This window comes from Ovis canadensis, chromosome 1 (genome assembly GCF_042477335.2).
Source record: "Ovis canadensis isolate MfBH-ARS-UI-01 breed Bighorn chromosome 1, ARS-UI_OviCan_v2, whole genome shotgun sequence".
NCBI classification, from domain to species: Eukaryota; Metazoa; Chordata; class Mammalia; order Artiodactyla; family Bovidae; genus Ovis; species Ovis canadensis.
In genome coordinates, this window is record NC_091245.1 from 25,606,717 (window position 1) to 25,625,570 (window position 18,854).

General features: G+C 54.4%; 1 protein-coding gene across 1 annotated transcript; it reads right to left on the reverse strand.

Moving 5' to 3' along the window:
- Positions 1-2,389: 2,389 nt before the first annotated feature.
- On the reverse strand, positions 2,390-6,407 carry DMRTA2 (DMRT like family A2). The gene is made up of 2 exons (XM_069570203.1): positions 5,248-6,407; positions 2,390-3,868 (listed from the first exon to the last, which is right to left on the reverse strand). The coding sequence occupies exons 1-2, from the start codon at positions 5,861-5,863 to the stop codon at positions 2,817-2,819; spliced, it is 1,668 nt and encodes a 555-aa protein (XP_069426304.1). The 5' UTR covers positions 5,864-6,407; the 3' UTR covers positions 2,390-2,816.
- Positions 6,408-18,854: the final 12,447 nt, after the last annotated feature.

The following is an 18,854-nucleotide window of genomic DNA, read 5'->3' on the forward strand; positions in this document are numbered from 1 at the left end:
CTGACTGCCCTGGGTTTCCAGCAAGAAGCGAGCTGAAGAACCAGGGAGAAGAGGAACCTTGGAACCCCACTACCCCATCCCCTCTAACTTCCACCGCCTTAGAATCGTTCTGAGTTCTATGAAAGATGACGTTCGAACCTAACGGAGGCCCCGCGGCCTTTCTGGGAGCTAGGCGCGAGTCGTTTCTCCTCTCTGGGCCGCGTGTGTACACAGGAGTGCAATTTCCGCAGAGCCTCCACCGTCGGTCAGCCGAGACCACTTCAAGAGATGAGAAGCAGGAGTAGGCCCAGTGGGAAAATGGAAAGGAAAAGAGATCCAAGGTCCCCTGATGGGTGGACAAGTCCCTGCACCACTCTGGATCTCAGTTTCCTGATGATTTGCCTGCGAGGATGAACTAAAATAATGCCCTTGGAATCTATGAAGCTCTAGGTATTTTAGAGAGTGGGCAACACCCGCCCATAGGCAGCCTCCCTAGGCCTAGCTTGAGGACCATCAGGAACCCAAAACTTCAGAGCATCCAGTATAGATCCCTCCTGAAACCAAGAGATCTTAAGTTCACCTCGAGTGAGGATGAGGGCAGATGCTGAGGAGGGGGTGGCTAGAACCCGGAATGAGGACCTCGAGGCATCCGAAAACCTGGAGTGGGAGGCAGGAGAGCGCAGCCTTGAAGCACAATCAAGTTCACACTTCTAGAAGCTCCGCTCACTTTCCCCCACCTTCCTCTCTACTTCCTAGGTAACTCTTTCCTCTTTTCTTTTTCCCTCTCTCTCCTTTCCTTCCTTATCTTCATTGCCTGTCTCGAGCCATCTCTCTCTTGCCCCATCTTTCTTCTCTCGCTCCTTCTCACCGCCCCCCACTTCCAGCTCTCCCTCACCCTCTCACTTTATAACCAAACAGCCAAACCCCTTTCCAATTAAAGTGGAATTAGGCAACTCAATCAAATTAGTTCCCTATTAAAGCCCTTCTTTATTAAACCGTTTTCTTGTCCTGCTATTAAGTTTCACCGCCTGGCGGAACTCGAGTCGGCCTCAGAAGTTTACCTTGGGAAGTCGCCGGCCCAGCCTAGGGGAGGGGGCGCGCCCGGTTTCTCGGAGAGGGGGAGTCACCCAGCTGGGAGCTGGAGGGACGCGGGAGGCCAGAGGAGGGGGTCAGCCCGGAGCCGCTAATTTCCTCCGCTCCGCTAAAGCAGGGAAGGAAAAAGGGGTGCGGAGGACTGAGGTCGGGCTGGAAAGCGCGTCCTCACTGCCGCTCTCAGATTACACTGCCTAGGGCGAAGACAGCACCCCGCCACCCCACCACCCCAAAATAACTCCCAGGCCTCTGGCGGAACACGATCTTAGCCTTCCCGCCCCAGTCGCCTGGTTGTGCCTAGCCTACGGTTCGTTCCAAAACCCAGCAGGGAGGCGCGCGGCGGGCGCCCAGATCTGCGCCCAGAAAACAGGAGCCGGGCCGCCAGCCTCGCAGGATTCCAGAGACAGAGAGCACTGGCCAGACGACCCCGCCGCCACCCGAGCGGGAGCTGGAGGGACACCAGGCCCCACGCGAGCAGCGGGCGCCGCTCCTCCTGTAGGGCCGAGCGCACGCCTCTCCCAGGCGCGGCTGGAAGTCTCCTCGTCCAGCACCCCCGAGGGTCGTAGCACCCGCCGGACCTCGGCCAAGCTTCTCCCAGGCACCGCGGCTCCCGCGAGAAATTAAGATTTTTCAACCCGGCCGCCGGAGAAGCGGGACGGGATTCGGTGCTGTTTTCTTAGAAAATAACATTTATTTCTAGCTCATGTCTATGCAAAGGAAAGCACAAAGTGAGCCATTCTCTGTAGCAGCGTTTTCCGCTGCCGGCCCTTCGGCCGACGTGTTTGGCGAGTCCGGGGAGGCGGGGATGGGCTCCAGCGGGCGGCTCTGGCTCAGTCACACGTCACTCCGTTCCTGCTTTCGCGCGCACCTTGACCGTTCCTTAGGGAGAGACCGGCCGCAGGCAAGGGGGGCGGGTGGGCAGGATTCGTCTCGAGTTTACGATATATTTCGTCTATAAAACCTGATAAGTACAAAGCGCGCATAGTCTAATTTTTTCCGTTTTGTCCTTTTTTTGCTTGTTTTTGAATATTTTTCACGTTAATACCGAGGTCACCTACAGATTACAATTAATAACTTAGAATTCCATTTTATAACATTATACACTGGCTTGTATATATATGTATAGTTTATATATAGATTTATACATATATAAAAACTCACACTGCACCAAGGAAACCCATGCTTATCGGCATAAGCAACAAAGAGAGCGACAAATACCGCAACGAGGAAAGTGCACCTTAGAATTTCCTTTTTTTTTTTTTTACAATTGATATCGATATATATGTGTGTCCCAAAGACTCGACTCAGTGCCAAGAGATTTATACATCCTAAATTTATATTTGTTAGAATATTTAAACTTTTTTAAGGAAAGGGGAGACACATAAGACAGACTATCCTGCCATCCATTTGCGAGCGCGGGCAGGTGGGACGAGCATAGAGACAGGAGAGGCAGGAGCTGGCGCGGCGGCTGCAGCGTCTGAATTCTCAAGAATTCCTGGCCTTTCGAAGGGCTGAGAGCCTTGATGAGGGGGTCGGGTGGAGGATCTGGGCGGCGCATCCCCTCCGAGAACATTTGCACCCGAAGCTGCTCCTCTGCTGGGCTCTCCCACCCACTGTCCAAAACAAAACTGAAAACCACCATGGAGCGAGAGGACCCTAGCGGGGCGCAGAGAGCGCACCAGGTTGAGGCCTGGCCGGCGGCCCGCGGGAACCAGGCTGGAGTCCCTGTTTGGGGGCCGACGGCCCTACTGCTTCTCAGGGGCGCCGTTGACCATGGGCCCGTACAGGCCGCCGCCGTAGGTGGGCTCCTTGTGCACAGCAGCGGCGGCGGCCGAGCGGTCGCGCATGAGATCGCTGAAGGCGTAGTCCATGGGCGGGCGGAAGCCGAGGGTGGGCACCAGGCCAGCGGTGGAGTAGGGAGCCATGAAGGCCAGGCCGCGGCTGTGCGCCGCCGCCGCCGAGTAGGCCAGGCGCAGGGGGCTGAGGCCGAGCGGCGCGCCCAGCGGGTAGGCGCCGGCGTCGGCGCCGAAGTGACTGGCGTTGGGCTGCAGTGGCGAGAAGGCCGAGCGGCTGCTCAGCGAGCCCAGAGCCCCGGGCGCCATGGCGCCGGCCAGCAAAGGTCTGTGGTGCGGAGGTGCGGCGGGGCCCGCCTGCAGCGGCGCGGGGAGCCCCGGGCCCCCGGCTGCCGCGGCGTCCACGCGGCCTGGCCACGTGTCGTCCGCGGCGCCTACCGCCCCCACTGCGGCCTTGTCTGGGGGCACGGTGGGGCCGAGGCCGGCCGCCAGGCCCCCGCGGTGGTGGTTGAGCACCTGCTCGATGGCCTGCACCACGTCGCCGCCGCAGCCCTGCAACACCAGCTCCAGGACGCCCCTCCTGTGGCCCGGGAAGACGCGCGTCAAGATGTCCAACGGCGTCCGCTGCCGTGGACCCGGGCCCCCGCCCAGCCCTGGCGCAGGCGAGGCCTCCGCCTCTTCTTTGTCGGCCTCGGAACCGGATTCTGAACCCAAAGGGCTGGCGGATCCTGGGCTGTCCTCCTCGCCGCCACCTCCGGGGCCAGCACTGCCTGGGCAGCTGCCACCTGCCTCCTTGGAGGCCCGGGCCAGGGGTGACCCCGAAAAGGACTCGCCGTCGCCGTTCTCCGAGCCCGAGCCTGGCCGCACCTCTGGGGACGATGTCCCAGGACCCGAGTCCGCGCCGTCGGGTGATAAGGGCTTTCCCGGCTGCGGCTGCGGGCTGCCTGGGCGGCCTGCCTGAAGCAGCGTCTTGGGGAACAAGTCAAACTTCTGTAACTTGGCCTCTAGGAGGGGAGAAAGGGGTATGTAAGGAGGGGTTAGCACGGAGATAACCGCACCCTGTGGCACCTGAGCCCTTTGGATCTCAGCTTCCTTTCCCTCTGAGCCCCACAACCCGCATTCACTGGGCTCCAAAGCCCGTCTTTTTGCTCCAGCATTCCTTCCCCTCTGAACTCCTGCAGGCCTAGCTCTCTTTCCCGGCCGTCAGGGCACAGTCTTTCTGTACCCGGAATCCCAACCACCTATGCCCTGTAAACTCAATGTCCAGTGGCCCTCTTCCTACGACTGTGCCTAACATCTTCACTCTTCCTGGCCTTGCCTCTGCTCTGGAGAAGTGGCCTGACCCAGAGTTCAAAAAGCAGCCAACACAACTCGCACCTGTACCACCACGCTGTAAAGAAGGCCTCACTCTATCCCTGTGATTCCAAGAGCCAAGCCAGCCCCGGGAGGGGGGGGGGGGGTCTCTGGCCCTGGACAGCACAGCCTGTAAGGGAAGGTACTTTGGGCGTTTATAAGATTCCAAGCTTCTCTACAGGCAAAAGTAGAGCCTCCGTTTTAATCCATCCTTTCCAAAATCAAGAGCTAAGAAGTTCTTCCCTCCCAAGCTGGAAGGTGAGACACTCCCTGCCTGCCCACCCCCCCAACCCCGGCCAAATTCCCAGCCCTACCAAAACAGCCTAAGGAGTCTCAAAAAGAGTAGGGCTGGACTGGGGGTAGAGAGGGAAGAGGAAAGGGGATGGAGAGAAGGGAGAGAGCGCATACTCTGAGAAAAGGGAGACGAGTGGGGAAAGAAGCTGGAAAAAAGGAGTAGGGCGGTTGATCGGGGAACACTGGGAACAGAAGAAAAGGAATCTCGCCCGGGGAACTGAGGGGTTTAAAAGGAATTCGGCGTCTTCAGTACCTAGAGAAAAACAAGCGGGGAGGGGGAGGAGATTTGGAGACTGGAATTTCTGAAGAGAGTTGGGAAGGAGAGGGGACGAGGGCGGGGCGGGGGGGGGGGGCGGTGTTGGGAATCTGCGGCACGTGGAGAAGCGCTGAAAGAAGGAAAAGATAAGACGCGTGGGTTTTCGCGCAGGGGATATGACCCAGGAACTAACCGCAGGGAACTAACCAAGGAAGCTGGGACATCCCTGCGTTTGGGTAGAGGCGATAAGATTAAAACCTTTACTTTGGGGCCTGCGGTGGGAGAAAGGAATAAAGAGCAAATGCTTCAGAAAGAGGAGAAAGGAGAGTTTTGTGTGTTTATGCCCCAAATTAGGAGCTGGGTGCGCGGCCAACTCCAGCAGTTGGGGCATTTGGAGAACGGGATTCTACTCTTTCAGTACCGAGATCAAGTCCCTAAGGCCTCGCACCCCTGGACCCGTCCCTGCTCCCCTCTCCTCACCTGAGCTCCCCGCGCCCGCTGCGCCGCCCCCGGTCCCCGCGGGCGTTCCTGCTCCCGGCCCCCCGCCGTCGGCTGCGCACACAGAGCCAAAGACCTCGTAGGCCGGTCGCGGCGGGATGATGCCATTGGCGGCGGCCAGCGCCAGGCCCTCGGCGGTGCCGTAGAGCAGCTGTAACTCGCGCGCCTCGTTCTCTTCCTGCGCCTGTTGCCTGCGCAGCGCCACCTGCGCCGCCATGACGCGCTGGCGCTCGGCGATGAGCGTGCACTTGGCGCACAGGCAGTCCTTCCAGCGGCAGTAGCGCTTGTGGCCCTTGAGCGCAGACACCACGCCGTGGTTGCGGCAGCGCGCGCACTTGGGCGTCCGCGGGTACTTCTCCGCAGCCCGCAACAGCAGCGGCGGCGCCCGTAGCAAGCCGCCCGCCACGCTCACCGGTAGCGAAGCGGCCGCCGCCGCCGCCGCTGCAACCGACGCCACCGAAGCCACGGGCGGCCCCGTCGCTGTCGCCGCCGCAGTCGCCGCGCCGGGTACGCTGGGCAGCTCAGAGCGCAGCTCCATGGCAGGACCTGGCGTGGAAGACCGTGGGAAGAGAGGAGAAACTTGCGGTGAGGAGCGCATGGTGCACTAAGCTAAAGCGCACCCTTTAGGAATCCAGGTTTAGGCAGGGGCATTTCGACAGCGGACAGTTTGGCTAACAGTTACCAAATTGCTGGGAGGAGTTGCTTTGGAGCCTCCTTGTAAATGCCCAGCTCCTTCACCCCACTCCCTTCAGAGTTCTTATAACTCATTTACGCACTGTGTGTTGATTTCATTTGAATCAGTAGTTCCGCTGGGGAAAAAAGTTTGAAAGTCACTGGTTCAGATGAGTGTAACGTGGGTTCTTTTTTTTTTTTTTTAATACCCCCAAACTTTAGCATAACTGAGGTTAGTAGGGTGGAGAAGAATGTTTGATGGGACTCGGATTAGAGAGAAAAATTTGACCCAAAATTAGACTGATGCCAAGACCAAAACAGGAAAATCCGGAGCGAAACGTTCGGTTTTGTAGAAGGGTGACGAGGAGGGAGGTACTAAAGCATAGAGATCAGCTGGTGGGGCTGGAACAGTTTTCGTTGGTGAGAGGTGAATGAGAGAGAGAGAGAGAAAAAAAATCAAGAAGAAAAAAAAAAAAGCTCTAGGAAGGCGAGGATACAAACTCAGGGGCAAAGTTAGGCCCAGGGGCCCAGGGACCCGTGGGAATGTGGGGGCTCCAAATTCCAAGGTACGAGCCTCCAGAGAGTAAGAGAAAATGGTTCTGGAGCTGAGTTTAGGAGGCCTGGGAATGAGGATTAAAGAGAAAATTCAGAGCAAGAAACTTCTTTTCAGTAGGCAAACCCACACCGAAGATTAGCATGAGAGGCGAGAAAAACAGCGAGAAACAGGTGATACTGGGGTCTGGGAGAGAGGTGTGTCCGTGAAAAAAAGAACCCTCAGGCATAGGCTGGGCTGGAAATCGAGTAAAAACTACACGTTTTTAGCCTTGTAGTCTGGGAGAAAAAAGTATCTTGCAGAAGTTAGGTACTGTAGAAAAGAGCCTTTTCACTGAACCACTCACCCAGCCTTCCCCTCCCCTCCTGGTTTAGGGATCCAGTCGTCAGACACGCCCTCCCCATCCTGGGGCCCCGCGGGACCCCGCTCGGGAGCAGATTTCTCAAGTTCTGGTCTCGGAGTTGGGCTCGTGGGACTTAGAACGGCCCAAGCTAGCAGGACCGAGGCGTTGGGAGTCGGCTCTGGAACGGGGTTTCGGAGAACACAGGAGTCTCCCCTGCGCCTTGGCCTCTGAAGGCCCAAGAAGGCCCAACTCTTAAGCTTCCGCCGCGGCCTCCTCTAGGTCCCGGGTTCCCGGCCTGAGCCCAGGACCGGATCCTGGTGTTTCCGCGCAAGAATTCTGGACCCCGTTCCAGCGAGCGCTGCCTCTCCCCTCAGGCCCCTCGAGCCACGCAGTCCCTAAAGCCAGAGTGGCCCGGGCTTCGTCAACAGGGACGAAAGGCCGGGCCGCGTCCCCCCGCCCTCCCTGAGGCCCTCAACTACCTGCCTTGGGCTCGGGGATCCTCCTCCGCCGGCGCTGCGCGCGCCTCCCAGCTCCGCCCGCGACGCTGGCGCTCTCGGCCTCTTCCCCTTGCCCCCGGCCCCTGATCTGACCACGTCACCCTCCTTCAGTCACCATGTCCGAACTTCCGGACCCCCTCTGAACGCTGCGCAGTTCAACCCTTCCGTCGGAAATCGGAGCCGGGGGACCGTTTAGGGATCGACTGGCTGGAACCCGCGACCCGGCCCTCGTCGCGTCCCTTCGCGGAGCGCGCCGTACGCTGCGCACAGCCGGGCCCCAGTTGCCCGGCGCTGCCAGACTCTCAATGAGCCGCTCGCCCGCTCTATTGTTGCTCCTTAGGGCTCCATTAGACAGAATTGGACAACAATGTGGCGCCTGCCATTGGCCAGGGGAGGCAGACGGCGCTCTGATTGGCCGGGCCCGCGTCCCGGGAGCCCCGCATTCTACAGTGTCCGAAAGATTCGAAACTCCAAAAGCTTCTCTGAGCGCCTCAGGGAGGGGAGGGGGCGCGCCCGGGAAGGAGTGGAAAAAAGTGGGCAAGGAGGAGCGTTGAAAATACCGTGACAAGTAGTTTCCGTGTGCCCGAGAGCGTGTGAATTGCGCCTAATTACCGTGTCCGGTGCGCCTCTACGTAGACGTGTGTAACCCTTCGGTTTCTGGGGCGCGGGCTCTGCTGCGCCGCTCTCACTAGCTAGGGGCGCTTGGCAAGGCCGACATTCCCAAGTAGCCCGGGCAGCCGGGGGCGGGATGGGGGCAGGTGACAATTCAATTACCGCGGCCGGGGTGGGGGTGGAATGGGAGCACGGGGGTGGAGAAGGGAGGGTGCTCATGGCATAAATGCCAGGACGATTTTTCCTGCCTTTATCTCGCTCTGTTTCGGCTTGCTCCCAAGTCCGACGCGTTTGGGGTAGTTGAGACACTTTTTTCTCCCTTTGCCGCCTTTAAAACGCAGGTTCTTTATTTTAAAAGCCCTAATACGATAGGCATCACGGCGGGTAAGTGTGGCTTGACGGTTTTCGTTTTTAGAAAGGGGCCGCGAGAGAAGAAATGAGATTGCGCTTCCTGTCGGCGCCCGCCGAGCCAGTGCGCTCTGCGCCTTTCCCCTCCCAGCCCCCCTACCCCGTCTTCTGCCCCATCTTGCGCTTTTTTCCCCTCGCTTTTGCAGCATCCAGATACCTTTTCCGTGGTGGTGGGGTTCTTTTCATCGTTATTTTAAGTTAACAAACAGTTTGATTTTCTTTTTTAAACGAAAGTAAAAAGTGGCCTCTTCGACTCCCCAGATTCCCTTCAACGCAGGACGCACATCAGTCTGTCTATCCTTCCGGTCCGGAGACAAGGTCGCCGCCGGCCCCTAAGAGTAGTTTTAACTTTGGTCACACTCTCCCGTCCTGACGTCACGGCTCTGAGGAACAGCACGGTGCGCTGAGGTAACAGGTTTCGGATTTTGTTTCCCTTTTGAATGGCAACATCTGGAATTAATGCCGCGGTCCTCGCGCGGGATCGCTTCGGGTTTTTCTAGCTCTGACTCTTGCCGTTTCTTTTTCTCGTTCCAATGTTCTCTCATTCTTTTTCTTTTCTCTTTACTCCGAAAGTAAAGAAAATTCATTTAATTCATGAGCAAAGAAAAATGAATTGCCTGTCGTTCTCTCTCCACTCCCGACCAAGCGTTTCCGCGTTGCTTTTTCGAACTTCCAGGGCCCCCAGGATCTGGCCCGCCGTCCTGGGCGCGAAGATTCGGCCGGGGCCCTCCGGACGCAGCCCTTCCCACCTGGAAGGTCAACTGCTGCCAGCGCAGCCGCCTCTGAGCCCGGGGCTGGGCAACTGGGGTGGGAAGGCTAGACGAGCCGGGTTGCCGCCGCATGCTAGAGAACATCGCGCAAGTTCCTCCGCGAAGCCAAGCCGGGGACCCCGGCAGGGGAGGGGCTGGTGCGCGGAAGCGCCTGGCACGTACCCGGAGATTGCTTCCAGAAAGTTGACCAGGCCCGCGCGCGACATGCTCAGACCTTGACGGTCTTCGATAATGATAGAAACCGGGCTGTTCGCCCCTAGCAAATTCCACTCGCTGGAGCCTGAGAGCGAAAGGTGTCAGCCCGCGTTGGGTCTCCCGCTCTGAGTGAGGGTAAGGGAGTGAGTCCGGGATATCTGTCCTGCAGGGGCGTAGGACCCAGACCCCCACCTTCCAGCACCTTGAGGTTATGAGGTTAAGGAAATCTGTGCGTTAACTGCACCCTAGCAGGGGCGGCGGGGGTGGCTGAAGGAGAGAGAAGAGAATCTGGCGCCGGGAGCCAGGCGCCTCCCAGAGCTCCCTTGGATAAAGTTTTCGAGTCATTTTAAACCCCAAACGAAAAGAAGTATAGACGTCCGCCTAGTTTGGGAGGCGCAGGCGGGGGTGAGCGTTGAGGCCCGGCCACTATGAGATTCCCCCCACTCCTGTCCCAATGATCCTGCGGCATCCAAGGGTCAAGCCACAGGGTTTGGGGGTCCCCGTGTTTTATCCCGCTGGTGTAGAGGGAATCTCATTTCCTTAAGATGGGGAGAGACACAGCCTGGTCCCCTGCTCAACCTGCCTCCCTAGAGCCTGGCCTCTCTCCTCGCATTCACAACCCAACAGGTCTGGGACCACATCCTTTTCTTTTGATGTCCCTGAGGTTCTGATGTCCCCCTATGCTCATGTGAGTGCATGTGTCATGGAAGGAGTCAGAGTAACCGTCCTCCGGCGAGGTGGCTGTACTCACACCTCCATAGGCCGCTTCGGACTAGTCCTGATTTGAACTGTGCTCTCAGAGGGGAGCAGACCGGAAGTGGCTCATTGGACGTGGCTGCCAAGGGTGGGGAAAGCAGGCTCAGATTGAGGCATTAGGAGGTATGCCCCTAACGCACGCCGGAGTATGGCTTCACAGCTGGACACACAATCTGCACGTGTGACCTCATTCTGCACAAGTCTTGGACACACCCTGACATCTGAGCACCTCAGGTGGTGGTGGTGGTTTAGTTGCTTAGTTGTGTCCAACTCTTGTGACCCCATGGAATGTAGCCCATCAGGCTCTTCTGTCCATGGGATTTCCCAGGAAAGAAGACTGGAGTGGATTGCCATTTCCTTCTCCAGGGGATCTAAACGCATCTCCGACGCTGCTCTCCCACCCCAGAGGACCCCTTCCGAAAGTTTGATGGACTTCACAGCCCTCTCATAAGCATGTTCACATTCTGAGACATCCACTCGGTGTGTGACCTCTCACCCAGAGGTCCACAGACTCCCACCCACGTGACTGAACACCTAGACCGGAGCATAAGCACTTGTGCCTGGCTCGTCCACGGACCTAACACTACTCCAGAGCCCAGCGGGCCGCCGCACCCTGGGCAGAGAAAGTCAGACCTCTGGGACAAATGAGGTGAGGAGGTCAGAAAGCCCGCCTTCACACAATCGCACACTACACACTCACGCATGTCGTCTTAGCTCAAATTCATTTGCACACAGAGTTCTGCTGTGCCAAGGTGTGGGGGCCCCGGGTGAGCGCTCTGAGCAACGAAAATCTACCGCTTACATGTCTGAGACTGGCCCCCAACCTTCGCCCCCGCCCAGGCAGTGGTGGGGTACAAAGGGACGGCCCTGGTGGGGGCCGAGGGTGAAGCCGGGGGTGGGGGCTGTAGGAGGCGCGGAGGGGGCTGGGGGCGGGGCGTGGTGGCGCTGAGTAGGAGCCGGGCCGGGGACGCGGATGGGGGACCCGGGAGGCATTGACTTTTGCGCTGTTTGCCCTCGGCCGCGGAGCGAGCAGGCGCCATCTGTTTGCCGGCTGCGGCGCGTCCCGTTTAATTACCCTCCCGGCAGCCTAATAGAGATGATATTAAACTAAATCTTTCTGACATTAAAAGTAATTATCCCCAAATCAGGGGCTTCGGGACGGAATCGCCCCTCCTGTCCCTGCCCCTCCCCTGGCCGCGCCAGATTCCGTTAGTTTGGCTGAAACTCCTTACCGGGAAGGGGGCGCGGGGAAAAGAGGGAAGGTGCCTTTGGGAGAAGGAGTCTACGCCGGCCGCCCCAAGCACGCTGTTTCCAGCACAACGACAGACGCTCTTGTGCATACGACCTGCGCATGGATACACACACACCTGTATACGCACAGACACACAACGACAACATCTTCCTCCAGTTCAACTCTCAAGCTACGTTCATTAAGGCTGTCTGCCACGTGCACCCTCATTTGGACAGGGAGAAGCGCAGCCTGGTTTGCAGTCTCGGTCCCCGGCCCCTAAAATGGTCTTTTTGCGTGGTCAAGGCCTCGGATCTGGCCTAGGCCAGGACCAAATACCTAGATACAGGTTTGCAGCCACCAAGACCCTCTGCCATCGTGGCGCTTGACTTCTCCGGCGCTCGTCCTGTGAGAGGCCCTGCGCCTCGTGCTTCCTTCACATGCGTTCGTAAGTCACACTACCTTCTGCTTCTGAGAAGCAAGTCCTGTTTCCCCACTTGACAGGTGAGAAGACAGACTCAGAGAGGTGAGGTGACTTGTCCCATGTCTTACAACTAGTTCGGGACACAGCAGAATTCGATCTCGTGTGTACCAGGAAAGCCGGAGTCCAGGTTCCGCCAGATTCCAGGCGCGGCCTCTCGCTAGGCACGGTGGATTTCTGGGTCTGAGGCCCTTCTCGGAACCCTTACCCTGGCGCCCTCAGGACCGGCCTCTTCCCAGGCTCTCAACTCCCCCAGGGAAGGAGTGAACCAAAGACCTAGCTGCAGGCGGAGGGAGCGAGGGCATCCACGCGGAGAGCGCGGCCGGAACCCCAAGGCAGAGCCCCAGCCGCAGCCCTCCTCTGGTTCAAGCCCTTGCCTCTGCAGGTCGCGCCCAGGAGGGCAGCCGCCCCTTGCCGCCTGGCTTCCTGTCTCCACATCCTTCTTGTTGAGCGCATCTGAGCCTGAGACAAACGCGCAGAGAGTGACGTTCATCACCCTCCTACTTGCTTCTAGTTTTGAGTGCCTACTGTGTACCGCTACTCTGCTAAACGCTTGGTGTGTGCTATCTTGCTTGTTCCGCAGTCCTTGGGGGAGGTGTGACGTGCCGCCTTTCCGGATGAGTCGGCAGAGGTTCCAAGGTTCAGCGAGGCGACATGACTTGCCCAGGGCTGTAGTGCTGCTGAGCCCAGAGGAAGACCGGCACCCAGATCTGACTCCCACTCCCAGGCGTTTTTCTTCTCACCTTCAGCTCTGGGCTGGTAGGGTCAGACCTGGGGGCTTTCAGTCGATTCCATTCTATTCAACTCGCTGGTTATTCACGGAAACGTAACACTGGTCATCATTCATTTCATTAATATCAAGCACCTTGTATGTGCCTGGCCCTGAGGACTGGAGATAAGTCAACCGCGATGGGCCCTTAAAGAGTTCATTGGCCAACGGTGGACCCAGTCACCTAACAATGACCTCACAGGGAGTAGAGGGCTGAGGTGTGAGTGGGCAAAGAAGGGTCAGAGGAACCTTATGAAGAAAGGGACCCTTGATGCAAGACTTTAGGTTTCCAAAATGGAAACATTATTGCCTGTTCTGATAAGTAAAACATTTTAGACATTTCAGCAAAGTGTATCTGGAATATTTCTGTGTGCCTACATTTACAAAAATATACTTTTTGTTACTTTTTAAAATTTGCAAATATGATAAGCACTTTTCATATCAATCTGTTCTACATAATCTTTTAAAGAATTGCTTAATATTTCACTGTATGAATGTACCCTAATTTATTTAACCAATTCCCTTTTAATAGGTATTTAAGTTTGTTCCCAATACTTGCTATAATAAAAAAATACAGTGAGCATCCTTTGTGAATTTGCCTAATTATTTTCTTAGGATAAATTCCTAGAAATGAGACTGATTAGTCAGAGGGTCAGAGGCTTTTTTCAGTTTTTGATTGCTACCTGTCAGCATTCAGGAAAAGTTGTATCAGTGGATACCCCAACAGCAGTGCATTTTGCTGATCTTTTTAATCTTTGCCAGTTCAAGCAAGGAAAAGGGGATCTTATTGTCACTGTAATTTGCATTTCCTTAGTTTTTCCCATATGTGTTGGTCATTCATGTTTAAAAAAATCTGTGTATAGCTTTACTTATTTTTCTAACAGAGAGCTTCTCTTTTCCTTAATTTGTAATTGCTTTATATAGTAAAATCAGCAGTATCCTCTTATCTGGACATATGCTGCATTTCTCCATTTTTGTTAATCCTATATTGCTATTGTTATACCCAAACTAACATTTTTCATGTAGTCACATCTGTCATTTTTTTCTTTATTCTATTTACAGATCATACTTAACAACTGAGTTTTTCAAGTCCAACTATCCAAAAGCATTTACTTATATTTTATATTAGCACTTTAAAATTTACATTTATTTACATTTTTGAAATTAATTTGAAAATTAATATTGGAATATGTGCGGTAAGTTTGTGGTTTAATTTCCCCCCAATGATTAGTCAGTTATTACAGCACCACTTAATGACTCACCAAGTCCCCACTGACCAAATACCATACTCTGCCTTCTCAGGTGAACTCAGGTCCTCTCTGCTTTCTCATCTAGGGAGCTATTTCCTTTTGCCCTAGTCTCACCCTTTTAATTATTGTAGTTCTGTAATGCTTGAAAGGGCAAGTCACCTTCTGATTCCTGATTCTTCCCTCCCTCCCCAAATTCTCATAGTTATTTTGAAAAGATAGTCTTCTAAATAAATACGTTAGAATTTTTAAAGCTAGTTCCAAAAAGAAAGTGAAAATTTTTTAACCATTTGGAAATTTGATTTAACTGCCTTTAGACATTACTTTGAGGGAGATTATACATCTTCACAATATGGTATTTTTTCATCTAGGACCCAGAATGATTTTCACTTATTCACAACTTTTACAGCCCTTTGTAAATTCTGTCGTGCTTTTCCCCCTGTAATTCTGTTTTTTTAAGCATTCTTTGGCATTTTGTATGCTGTTGTGAATGAAATCTTTGCACTCATTACAGTGTCTAACTAGTTATGGCAGGAGCACAAGAAAGTTATGGGTTATAGTATATTTATCTTGAAACCAGTCGCCTTTCTGACCCCTCCCCCTTTTAAATTAGTTCTCACAGTTTCCTGGAGCTGAGTTTAGAAGGACCTGGAATTGACCAGGCCAAGGGAGGGAGGGAGAGGCAATTTTGCACAGACGAAACAGTGCAGAGGCCCGTGTGATTTGCAGGTCCTCCTGGGACTCTGGAGATGGTGTTCACTTGCAGGGTGGTCTTCTGGAGCATTCTTCTCCTGGTCTCCATCTCCCAAGACGGCCTTTGGAAACAGAAATTGGGAAATCAGCCCCGGGGCCTGACAGGCCATCTAAACTTAAGCCACTGCTGCGCTATATGACCCATGCTGGGCTCACCTCCTGGCCACCTTGAAATCAGACTACCTGGAGGAGGCAGCGGCCAGGCCACCGAATTTCAGGGGAAGGGAATTCGAAGAGGATGAGCATTAGGGCTAGGCTCTCGCCAGAGTCCGAGTTCCGAGTTCTGACTCCACTTCAGAAATGCGTGGAGGAGCATGTGTTAGCCGGGGTATGCCCCCAGACTGTAATCCCTAGGTCACTGACCCAAATGAAGATATGAGGGAGGGATGGGGCTTGGAGGGAAGAGACCTAACCTGGCAGCCCCAGCCCCCACCCTGGGCCTCTTTCCCTCAGATAAAAGAGTTCTGCTACTCTAACTTCCACCCCCACAGGCCCACAGCCCATTCCCTCCACCCCTTCTTTTGCGCTAGGACTGCCCTAGTCTTTAAACTGTGTATGGTGGGTGAGTTCCAAGCTGCATGACTGGCTCAGGACCCGAAATTGGTTGGCCTGGAGCCCAACATGTTAGCTCTCTTTCCTGGCTGCGGTGGTGGCAAGGTTGGGGTCAGGAAGCTGGCTCACAAATAGGCCTTTGTGCCCTCAGTGGGTGGTTCAGACTCTACGCTTGAGGTGATAACTATGTACAGACCACCAACCCTTCCCCCCACTTCCAGGTTCCTAGGCCCAGGCCAGTAAGTTACCTGGAAATTTCTACTGATGCTCTAGTACCCAGCCCCTTGGATCCCTCACCGTCCTTGCCAGAGGCACAGTAGGCACAGTGTGACCCTGCAAGCTCTCCAAGTGCCTCTGCATTCCCCTCCCCTCTCTGAAGCAATCCACATCATGTCATATCAGAGGAACCTGAGAGAGGAAGTGACTCTTCCAGGCTCATCCAGCTAGGTGCAGGGTAGGGGAAGCGAGCTCTTCTTTGCATCTACAGAAGAGACTGGTTGGCGACTTGGAGGAGTTGAGGCCACTTTCTTTACCCTCATTTCTCTGAACTGATCCCCCGGGGATGGGTGGAGGAGGGGTGGAGGAAGGTGTTTGGAGCCTCTTCTCTTGGGGGTTTCTTCACTCCTTTCTGTGCACCTAGAACCCCCTTCACCCCTCAGGATGGACCACACTGTGCCTCACTGCTGGGCAAGACTCCAGCACCACCTTTCATGCATCCTCAGTACCTGTGGTCACAACGCCTGGCTGAGCAGGGCTGCCAGTATGGAAGGGAACCTGGGCTGGAGTCCTGCTTTTGTCACATTTCCTCCTTTTTGTCACATGGGAGTAGAACTAAGGCTTTCATGGGAGCATCGTGAGGCTTCAGTAACACAAGTGATGTAAAGTCCTCAGTGTCTGACACGTAGTGGACTCAGGTGTACTGGATATTCTTATTTGTTAGCAGTTGTTGGATGAATGATTTTCTCTTTCTTCAGAGAGGAAAACTGTTTTTCAGTACTTTTTCTTTTCTTTTTGCCTCCATCAGAAGGAAGACTGGGGAGCTGGTGACAGGAGCCTCCACACTTGAATCAAAATCTGAAAAACCCCCTCCAGAGTCAGAATTCTGATGGATCTGCATGGCTCAGAGAGCTTGTAGCAGGCCTGGGCTATTCCCTTCCTCGGTCACTTCACCCACTCTGCCCATCACCTTCTCCTGGGACTCCATTAACCAGAGCATGTCTGCTACAAGGTACAAAGTGGTAGTGTCAGTAAGAAAGGAGCAGCCCAGCTCAGGGCACACCCCCAGCCTCTGGAAGCATCCTCACCTTTTCTCTTCTCAGGGGCCTCCACTATTTGGAGCATACCTGGCACTGCTGATTCCTAGGAGAGATCCCCTAGTAGGCTCTGGACCCCCATGGCACACTACCACTTTTATTCCACAGAACCTGTTCTTCATTCTATGTTCATGACTTCCCATAGCATGTAAAAAACTCATAAAACCTACCCCTTTTCGTATGAAGAAACGGAGGCATGTAGGCAATAGCTGTGCAAGCCAGTTCCCCACTGATGCTTGGTGTGGTTGAGGAGGCCAGAAGGGAGGCTTTGGCTAAGTCACTTCATTGCTCTGGGCCTCCATTTTCTCATCTGTAGGTAGGCCTGCTGATCTGGAAACGCTCTGAAATGAGAGGAGGACTATGCATACACCCCACTAGGAAGATGATGATCCCCACGTAGGATGCGCCATCCAGCTGAGGCCCTGGCATCCACCTCTGGAACAGAGCAAAGTTCCTGGCCTCCACACCTGGTTTCCCATGCATGTGCTTCCACCTGACCCCCCAAACACGGAAAAATTTCAGTAAGACTCTCGTTGTTGCCACCTCCTTGGAAAAGTCCTACACAAATGTTAGCAGTGTGTGCCCAAGGAAGGCAAGAACATTTCCAGGGGGCTGGAGACCTGAGCCCAGAGGGGCAGATCTGATCCCTAGGATGCCTACCTTCTCTAACTCTGGGATCTGACTCTTGGGCTTGGGTGGCCCATTCATTACAGAGCGGACTCTGGCCAGAGCTCCTAGATGGGGTTCACCCCTCCCCAGAGCCCCTCTGACTGCCTGCATGAGGGCCTCCTCTGGGGTCCCACATCTGGCACTCCTCTAAGCATTGCCCACAGTGCCCTGGAGTTGGTGGCCCTAGGCCAACCCGGGACTTCTGGGTCAAGGGTAGAGGCTGTAAATCTGTGTTTAACAAAAAGCCTAAATGATGAATGGATGTGTGAGTCAAAACTGACCCAATTTCCATAAGGAAAAGGCCACTTAAGTGCCCTTAAAAGTACTTCAACTAATGCTGGTTTGATGAAAATGCATGATGGAAAAAGCATTTGTCTTAGAGTATGCTATATAGTAGCTGTGAGACTTTGGGCAAATGATTTAACCTCACTAAGCCAGCCTCAGTTTATCAATGTAAGAGACAGGGATTGTAGATCCTGTACATTTCACCTCAGGGGGCAGTTTTGCTATTCATTCATTCATATAACACTCACTGACTGTGCCCTATGCCAGGCCCGGTGAGGACACGCCTGTCATGGTCCACAGAGGAGATTCTGTGCAAATAATCACAATGATGTGATAAGTGCTCTACTGTGGGTAAGCACAGGGATTAGAAGGGGCCCTAACTCGTCCTGGGGATTCCACGAGGCTACCTGGAGGAGGAGTAGTGGGGTGGAGTGATCATTGCCTGAGTTCTGGAGACAAACTGTCTGTGTTTGAATCTGACTTCTTGGTTTACCAGCTGTATGACCTCAGGCATATTACTTACCTAATCTCCCGTGCTTTAATTTGCTCACCAATAAAGTGGGGATAGTAATATTAATAGTTCCTACTTCATAGGATTGCTGTGAGATGTAAATGAGCTAATACAAGTAAAGCACTTAGTGTCTGGCATACAGTAAACACGATATAAATATTCACCATCATAACAGCCATCTATCAAGCACCTACACAGTGCCAGGCCCGTGCTAAGGGATCTGTCAATGATCAGATTGACACGGACTCTACCCTCATGGAGGCAAAATCTGAACTGAGTATCAAAGTACAAATAGCTTCTTATCTAAGGAAGGTTTGGAACAGCAGAAGGCAAAGGAAGGAACTCAGTGGGTGCTGACATTTCACAGGCAAGCAGAGCAGGAAGACTACAGAGCGGACAGAGGGGGCATTTCAGAGAGGTGGGAGGGAAAATAAAGAAGTGCAGAGTCCTGGAAGGCAGAGGGGAGTGGGTGAGAATGTTCACTATACTCTATTATCTGTGGGCTAGAAGCTACAGCTACTGAAGCAGCTCATGGAAGGCGTCTCACTGATGAGGGGAAACAGAGCAGGCATGAGGGTTGGCCTCAGATCCAGACTGGAAGGTCAGCTTCTTTCCCTACTTGGACATGTCTCTTGGACAGTGGCAGTTTCTCCGAGCCTCAGTTTTCCGGTTACATAAGGGACACTAACAGTAGGGACCTTAGAGTGATGCTGAGGCAGTCGTGGGAGGACAGTGCACAGAGCCCCCAGCACCACGCACGGCTTACCTGTGCACTCAACACCAACTCCTCTACTCTCTTTCTCCTCACCAGCGCCAGTTGGTTTTGCTCCAGCTCCAATTAATTAACTGCTTCAGTAACCACTGGGTGCCCGACAGCTACGTGCCAGACCCTGGGCTGGCTCAGGGAATAAATGGATGACTATGATCTGGTCTCTGCTCTCACAATGTTCCCAGAAAGGCTGGATGTTAGAGATG